The sequence below is a fragment of the Emys orbicularis genome, chromosome 7, assembly GCF_028017835.1.
Source record: "Emys orbicularis isolate rEmyOrb1 chromosome 7, rEmyOrb1.hap1, whole genome shotgun sequence".
Lineage (NCBI taxonomy): Eukaryota > Metazoa > Chordata > Testudines > Emydidae > Emys > Emys orbicularis.
In genome coordinates this window covers 54,991,601-55,000,552 of record NC_088689.1, presented here as the reverse complement: position 1 = coordinate 55,000,552, position 8,952 = coordinate 54,991,601, and the positions used below count along the sequence as shown (strand labels likewise).

The following is an 8,952-nucleotide window of genomic DNA, read 5'->3' as shown; positions in this document are numbered from 1 at the left end:
CTTAATATTTTCTTGTAACAAATTTCAAGAATTATTTTTAATTGTTTTTAAACACTAGTGTATGGTCTCAGCTCTAAGGCTGGTCTGGGTATTTTTATTACTTATTTTTACATAAAACATTTTTTTAAATTAATTTTAATCTCTTTAATTTTTGTTCTAACTTTTGCAGTAATATTTGACTCAGATTGACTAATTTGCCATTGAGTGTTCATTCAGCTTTCTGTATGGACCATGCAAAAAAATGCTCTGCAAATATAAAAGTGATTAAAGTTATACTTCAGAAGTGTTCAATAGCTTCCTAGCCTTCCTACCCTCCCCTCAATGAGAAATGTCAGTTGGGGTTATCCTTTTTGCAATTTCTCAGTTAGTTGCCAATTTTCTCACAGTGCCATTAGCTTCCAGGTCTTCTTTTAGACATTGATGGCATGAGCATGTTTCTTGCACAGTGGCTTATCTTTCTTGGAGTAAAATGGCTGACCTTCCAAATTCACATGGCACACCTAAAATTAAAGATTAAACACAATCAGGAATCACAAAGAGAAATGTAGCTATTAGTAACAGTTTTATTGCTCCTTAGTTTTTAAGGACTAGATTCTGATACGCTGACTCACAATGAGTAGCACCATACTCCATGAGAGTCCGATAAATTTCACTAGGACCACTTAAGGAGTTAGGCAGTGATCAGTATTAGGAGATATGGGCTTGCTACACTGGCAATTAACAGCGCTGCAACTTTCTCGCTCCAGCGGGTGAAAAAACACCCCGCTGAGCGCAGCAAGTTGCAGCGTTTGAAAGCACCAGTGTAAACAGTGCCCCAGCGCGTGCTCCCAGTGCTGGGAGCTACGCCCCTTGTTGAGGTGTGTTTTTTAGAGTGCTGGGAGAGCTCTCTCCCAGCGCTGCGCTGTGACCACACAAGGCATGTTAAAGCGCTGCCATGGCAGGGCTTAGCATTGCCAGTGTAGACTAGAAGTGCTAACTACAGTAATGTGCTACTGCAGCTAGACAGAAAGCAATGCACATTAATAAGATTGGGATGAGCACGTTAGAAATACAAAGACAGACTGACATGGATTTTTCTGTTTGGCTTTATATGCCAGTAAAACAATTAGGATAAACTGGGGTGGGACAGCTGTGAAAATTACATTAACAGAACAAAGGGATAGTGTCACCTCTACAAACACTTGGGTCTTGCCAACTAAAATAAATGGGTGAGAAACTACTTAAAAGTGCAAATGCACCAGAATAGGAAATATTCAGAGAAGGTGTCTTTTATAAGTGATTAAATATGTTTTTATGACAAAATGATGTTGAATCAAGAGAAAATAGCTACTGGATTGTGCAAGCAATAGTCTGTGTACTAACACAAATGCATGTATCAACTTCAGACATTCCCAATTTCAGAAAAGGAGCATATTATATCACTGAAGTAAAAACAGCAGCCAGTAAGTTAATTTAACATTTGACACAAACAATCAATTCTATACTTCCTAAAGTTCATTAGAGAGGTGTACGGCCCCAAACGAATCAGTGAGGCTGTCGCTGTTCTTTCTGACCATGTCAATGTACTGTTTGTAGCTGATGAGAGGCTTGGAATATTACTAATAGTTCTAGGGGAAATGGGTTAGTGGATGAGTGCAGGTGGGACACTCAGTGGTGATAAGTGCTGATTATTATATAGATTTTACCATCGTGTGTGTGTGTGTGTAATACGTATACACATGCACAAGAGCAGACAGAATGATGACTCTGACTAACATCTGTACTAATTACTATTTGTTTTTTCTGAACTGACTCCTTTCTGTGTGAAAATGCAAATTGCACAACTGTATAAACAAAACATTTGGTCACTATATTTCACACTATTCAATTTGGTGATAATATCATTGCCTGAGATTTATTTTAAATCCTGATTTACCACTTTGTGCAAATTTAGTTAAAAAGAATACCAAGCACTGCTCTCCCACACAGTTTCTGTAGACTCTTCCAAAAAGCACAAGTGTTTTCTTAGTGTTTCTGAGCATTAGCAGTGTAGATCAAATTTAGCTATTCTGATGAAAACTGGGGCTGGGGGTGGGGGTTAGGAAAAGGAAAATAACCCCCATCTGCAATTAAAACCAATCAACTGCTTCCCACCACCACCACTAAACTGAATTCTTCCAGTATAATGTCACAAGTTCTAATAAGATTATAGAATAATAATGTAGATTTTAATGTAGATACCTACAGCACAAATAAAGCAGGTATCATGCCAAGTGTGTCCAAGGGCTTCAATGAATTTATCTCCTGCTTCAACAGGAAAATCACAGCCATGGCATTTTGTGCTGAACAAAGCAATGTAATCTAAAATAAAACAAAAGCAAACTTAGAACAAACGCTGAACACAAGCATATTACACACAAAAGAATCAGAGATGTGCCTAGTAGTGATTCTTGGGATTATTTTTATTTAGAATTCTTTTCTACCTCCCACTCAAATTCTTCAAGGGTGAAATTTTTGAGCAGCTCCCCCTCCTCCTTCCTTTACTTCTTTAAACACAGAAATTCAATGCAAAAACCCACTTAATGTAGTATTATGGCTGTGAATATAAACACACACAATTCAGGAAATTCAAAGTTATGTTCCCCACAGGATTTGGAAATTAGCCATAGATAGATTGATTTATAATCACACACACACCAGAAAAATCATAAGCACAAAATGAATTTATACAACATACTATATGAGGACCAGGGGGATGACATGATGAGCACTGTGTAAGCACCACTTAGATTTCCCTGCCTGCTGTGTATTTATATTTTCAGTTTAATGTTGGACTACCATAATTTTTGCATTAAATAGAAAATATAACAACACTGTATCCTTTGGTTAATATATCCTAACTTTGAATATTGACGTCAATCTGGAGTTATTGTATCTCAAAAAAGATACAGCAGAAATAGAAAAGGTGCAAGAGAGTCAAAAAAGTATTCAGGTTATTGGGGTTGTGGTTGAAAGCTCCCATTTTAAGAGAGTACGTGTTGGGGTCCCAATCTAAGCCATTTTAGATTTATCCCCCCCTTAAATCCAGGACCTAGGAGGTACTCTTTGACCCTTCAAGTTTCTATTTCTCACTACCAGAGAGTGATGAGGCCAGGAATGCAGGACAGAGCAGAGACAGGGCATGTGGAGGGAAGGACCACTTCACAATTTAGTCTAGCCTTGATCCTGCCTCATAGCTCATTCACCTGGCTAGCTCCATTTATTTATCCACCCATCTGCCGGTCCATCACAACTTGTAGGGTGGACACTTGCAAATTTCTGGAATACTGGGCATTCTGGCATTTCTGGGAATAGTGTGGGCGTGTATGCAAGAATAGATGCCAACTCCATGGGTGCTAACTCAAACCCCCATGGAAAAAAAATGGGTACTCAGCACCCACTGGCCACAGTGGTTCCGGCCTCAGGGCTGGTAACCGATCAGCTGTTCGACAGGCCCTCAGGGCTGGCCGCAGGTCAGCAAGCAGCTGGCAGGAGGCGCTTGGGGAAGGGGGGAGCGGAGAGGAGGGAGCAGTGCGGGGGAGTCTTGGGGGAAGGGACAGAGCGGGGGCAGGAAGAGGCGGAGCAAGGGTGGGGCCTTGGGAAAAGGGGCCAAGTGGGAATGGGGCCTCAGGGTGGAGTACGCACGGGGTAAAATCAAAGGTCAGCGCCTGTGTGTGCAAGGTCATGCCACAAAGAGGGTGCCATTTTGAGGAGCACACCGCCCTGCCCCAGTGCACATGAGGTCACACTGACAGAAGTGGAGTGGCGCGCTCTCCATTACAGTGTTTCTCATCTGATAATGGACAAAACCATATCCAGTTTTGTCTCAGTACCAGATGGGGGACAAACGCTACAAAAGCAGGACTGTCCGGTTTAAAACCCAACAAACAGCCTGTCTAATCACAAGGAGGCAAGGGAAGCTGTGGGAAAACACAGACTAGGAAACACTCGTATAGCTTGATGCCAGAGACAAACTACCAGACTAGATCGGCTATCGGCCTGATTTTGCTTGGCAATTGCCCTGTTTCTGTGGTTCTGCCAGATAACATGAAGGACACTAGTATTGAACAGTACTATCCAGTAAGATACAGTGGCTCTATTGTGTGTTATACCTTTCTCACAGTAGGGCTCCCCATCCTCCATGTGGAAGAGGCTATTCCCAAATGGTTTCTTACAGGCAGCACAGACAAAGCAAGTCGTGTGCCAAGTCTGCCTTAGAGCATGCATCACTTCCTGAAAAACAAAAACAGCAAAATACCACATACACTAAGCCCACATACAGGAAAATATACAAAGCTGGGATACCCTGGGCTTCTCATTTTAAAATCAGCCAATTCTTTTGCCCAAGATAAAACTCAACAACTCAAGGGATTTTTAAAATAAGGAAAAACAAACCTCAGTAGCAATGCTTACTCCTGTGGGAAAGCTCTGCCTCCATTCAGAGCATTGGAAACCTCCTAATATGATTTATTATCAAAACAAAACCACCAAACATCTAACAGACAACAGCTCAATTCAGCCAGTTGACTGCATCAACACTACCCATGGCTCCCTCCTCACTGGGAAACCCTGCACAAAAGAAAGTTTTAATCTCTCTCCTGAGATTTAGCTTTATTAACTTCAGTGAAGCTACACTGATTTACACCAACTGAGGATCTGGGCCAAAGTAGTTACCCAACAGATTGCATGATTTGTGACTTATTTAATGTAGTTGTTCTCAACCAGGGGTATGCAGAGGTCTTCCAGGGGGTACGTCAGCTCATCTAGATATTTGCCTAGTTTTACAACAGGCTACACAAAAAGCACTAGCAAAGTCAGTACAAACTAAAATTTCATACAGACAATGACTTGTTTATACAGCTCTATATACTATACACTGAAATGTAAGTACAATATTTATATTCTAATTGATTTATTTCAAAATTATATGGTAAAAATGAGAAAGTAAGCAATTTTTCAGTAATAGTGTCCTGTGACACTTCTGTATTTTTAGGTCTGATTTTGTAAGCAAATAGTTTTAAAGTGAGGTGAAATTTGCGGGTACCCAAGACAAATCAGACTCCCGAAAGGGATACAGTAATCTGGAAAGGTTTAGAGCCACTGATTTAATGCATCTTATTTCCTGTTTTATGGGGCATCTGATTCTAAGTGAGTTTCTTACAGTTTACTCGTTTTTTAATCTCTACTGACTGAGGCACAAGGGAATGAAAGTAGTTGCCAGTGTTTCAGTCCATTGCTCCAACTTGCTAGACAACACAGCCTCATTTATATTTGCCATACATCTTATTACAGAATCACCAGTGAGATTTATTAACTTCTGTTACTGTTTGCAAAACAGTTATAGCTGACAAATAGGCTTGGATCCATTTATGAACCTCTCAGTGCTAAGAAGTAAAAGACAGATTGAGAAATCTTACAAATGTAAACAGAGTCAGCTGGCAGCTTTGCTATGTTACTGATAGAAATCCACAGAGGAGATCTGACTTGTTCTTCCATTAATTAGATAAGTAAGTATTTCAGTGGCTTTGTTTTAACATTCCCCCGAAAGCACCAGTATGCAGGGCTTGATTAGAGTCAGGACTTCACTTCAAGTGTCTAATGATGCACTTCCTAGCAGGAAGCAAAGCACTGACTTCCCCAACACTAAGACAGATGTCAGGAGTGGAGGCAGAGTAGTGATAACTAATATTGTACTCTTCATTTGCCAATATGGAAGAATTGTGAGAGATCCTTGATCACATCTGTGGCATAGAATCATAGAAGATTAGGGTTGGAAGAGACCTCAGGAGGTCATCTAGTCCAACCAACCACAACTAAATCATCCCAGCCAGGGCTTTGTCAAGCCGGGCCTTAAAAACCTCTAAGGACGGAGATTCCACCACCTCCCTAGGTAACCCATTCCAGTGCTTCACCACCCTCCTAGTGAAATAGTTTTTCCTAATATCCAACCTAGACCTCCCCCCTAGGCATCCCTGCATGTCTCATCTTCCTTCTCAATTGTGTACATAAATCCATCGCTAAGATTATCATCATTATCTGCTGCTCCAACCACCTCATCAGCTTGTTAAGATATTTATAGAGTGTCAGTCACCACTAGGGTGACCAGATCAGCAGCATAAAATATCAGGACGGGGGGGGGGGGGGGGGGGAGGGGAGCGAAGCAAAAAAAAAGGGCGAGTTTAAAAGGGGCCGGGGGGCATTAGCAGGCCCTGGCCACGCGCGCTGCCCTCCCCGCGGAGCCTCCCGCCCCCCGGCCCGCCACAGGCATATGCGGCGCGCGGTGGGTCCGGGCAGGGGCAGCGCAGAGTGGGCAGGGGCCGGGTGGGCGGCGCGGGCCGAATCCCTGCGCCTCTCCCTCCTGCTCACGGCTGCGGCTCCTTCCCAGCGGAACGCACCTCCCGCCGCCCCAGCCACATGCGGCGCGCGTCCCCCGCACCTAGTCTCCCTCCCGCCGGGAAGGAGCCGCTGGACACACGCCGCATGTGCCCAGGGCAGGCCGGGGGGTGCGTCCCGCTGGGAAGGAGCTGCAGCCGCGAGCGGGAGGGAGAGGCGCGGGGCTCCCCGGCAGCAGCGGGGATTCGGCCCACGCCCCCGTGCCGCCCACCTGGCCCCTGCCCGCTCCGCGCTGCCCCCGCCCGGATCCACCGCGTTGCCCCACGGGCTGCAGCAGCCTCCAGGCTGCGCTCCCGGCCCCGGCCCCCGTGTGCAGCGGCCCGGGGGTCGGGCAGGAGCCCTCTGGCGTGGCGGGGGGCTCAGAGCTGAGCCCCCCCATCTCCCTCCCTTGCCAGCCCCTTTTGCCCGCCCGCCCGGTGCCCGGGTGCCGGAACTGACTCACCAGCTCCAGGATCCAGGCACCGCCGCCACCCCCTCCCTCCAGGCTTGCGCCGCCATGCTGCAAGCTTGGGAGGGAGGAGGAATGCTGCGTGGTTGGGGAAGAGGCGAGGCCAGGGTGGGGATTTGGGGAGGGAGCCAATGGGGGAAGGAAGGGGCGGAGCCGGGGCGAGAGTCCCTCCGGGAGGGCAAAATTTCTTTTTTGTCCAGTGTCCCGACCAAACATTGGTCGGGACATGGGACAAAGAAGCAAATATCGGGACAGTCCCGATGAAATCGGGACGTCTGGTCACCCTAGTCACCACAGTATCTAGGCATGAAGCCTAGTAGGAGTGTATAAGACAAACAAAAGTGGGCTCTTCTCTCGCCTTTGTGGGGTTCAGATGTCTGTATCTTATTTTAAAAATCTAATCGTCATGATTTCTCTAGAGCAGGAGTCTTGTTATTCACACAGAGATGCACTGATAGCTGTGTAGACCTGATCAAAGTCCCCTGACTTCAGCTGAAGTCAGTGGACTTTCTGGATTAAGCCCTATCTGAAGAAGATTGCATAGCATCAGCCCACATTTTGCCTAACTTTAGCAAGAGATACACGAGAGCAATAAATTTTCATTTTAGGAGGTCACCAAAGCAAGAGCAGGAAAGAGTGAAAAATAAACTAAATACAATTTAAAAAAAGTTATTCATATTACAAACTTCCTCCATATAGGCTGATAAGTACAGTACAGTAATGTCCAAATCTCCAGCCAGTATAGAAACATAGTTCTGTAAGCCTATATGTGTCTTATTCTGGGATAATTAATAGGCTAGGAAATTACTGTTGAAGAAAGCAGAAGAATTTAATACTTAATTAGTTGCCTATAATCAAAAGTATTCCATTTCTAATTTCAATGCAGTGAGGATTTAGACGTGAGGCTATGCTGTTCTGACTTACCCCCATGATCTTGGTGTGGCATCTGGCACAGGTTGGTGCAAAGAACTGTTCATAACAGCGCTCACAGTACACACTGTTCTGCTCCTCCACAAAGCACACATCTGCTAAAGATGTCTTGCAGTAAGCACAGTTGAACTCCTCTGGGTGCCAGGAACGACCCATGGCTACCAGGAAAGGACCCCTGTGAAACATCATTATTATATTTATATTGCAGAAGCATCTAATGGCACTGATGAACAATACTAATGAGGATGTATTTTAAAATAAGACACTATAACCTGCTGACAAGAGGTCTCTTTTCAAGATATTTTAAAGGAAAATTTCAGGAATTAGTTAATATATTAACCTATAAAAATGATTATAACTGAATTTTCAAAACATCTGTTGGAAATACTGCCATGGTTTCCAAATCTCAATAACTGTAAAAGTGTTTGTGAGAACTCCCATGTTGCTGATACTTCCCATCAGCAACCGTAAATTGCTTGTGTAGAGTAGGGCACTGAAAATGCTTTCTTTAAAAAATGAACAAAAAACCCACAAATCACCAAAAGTACTTAAGTGTTAAATATAAAACAAGGGGTGGAGGAATCAAATGGGAAGTTTCCTCATTCTAATGAGTATGACACAGAGTAGAGAATTACCATTTGAAAACATGAAAAAGCAGGAGACTTTCCAGAGTTGGTGAAAGGTGTAATACACATATACCTTACAATAGCTTTGAAAGTATCATGTTTTCATGTGCATTTGAATGAAAGTTGCATTCACTATGTTACATCAGATTGTCAAAATGGCAACTTGCTGTTTGATTATCCTTTAGTTATACTACAGCCACATTAAAACATGTTGGTGATTTACTGTTAATTGTAATTAGATGTAGTGATTAGACTATTGTTTGTATTACTGTTGTATTCCTATATGGGAAGATAGGAGAATGATAATCAGTAGCCCCATACCACTAAACCAGTTCCTTTTTAGTGGATGACACTGTCATTAAAAATGCACGGATTACTTAAAATCAGGCAGCAATCAACAGGGTAACAATGGGCACCAGTCCAGCAGAGTGAACTGGGGGAGGAGAAAAGAGAAGCATGCAGTGAATCACTGGTAATAGAGTGTATGCATTATCTTTCTCCAGACACAAAAGCAGCAATTACATTTGTCTCCAAACT

General features: G+C 43.6%; 1 protein-coding gene across 1 annotated transcript in view; it reads right to left on the bottom strand.

Annotated features, from left to right (window-relative positions):
- Nucleotides 1-410: 410 nt before the first annotated feature.
- LDB3 (LIM domain binding 3) overlaps nucleotides 411-8,952 on the bottom strand; it is a 181,998-nt gene continuing 173,456 nt past the window's right edge. The window contains exons 12-15 of the mRNA XM_065408201.1: nucleotides 7,784-7,964; nucleotides 4,131-4,251; nucleotides 2,225-2,340; nucleotides 411-500 (exon numbers count right to left, since the gene is read on the bottom strand). Coding sequence (XP_065264273.1) covers nucleotides 411-500; nucleotides 2,225-2,340; nucleotides 4,131-4,251; nucleotides 7,784-7,964 — 508 coding nt within the window. The remainder of the gene's footprint in view (nucleotides 501-2,224; nucleotides 2,341-4,130; nucleotides 4,252-7,783; nucleotides 7,965-8,952) is intronic.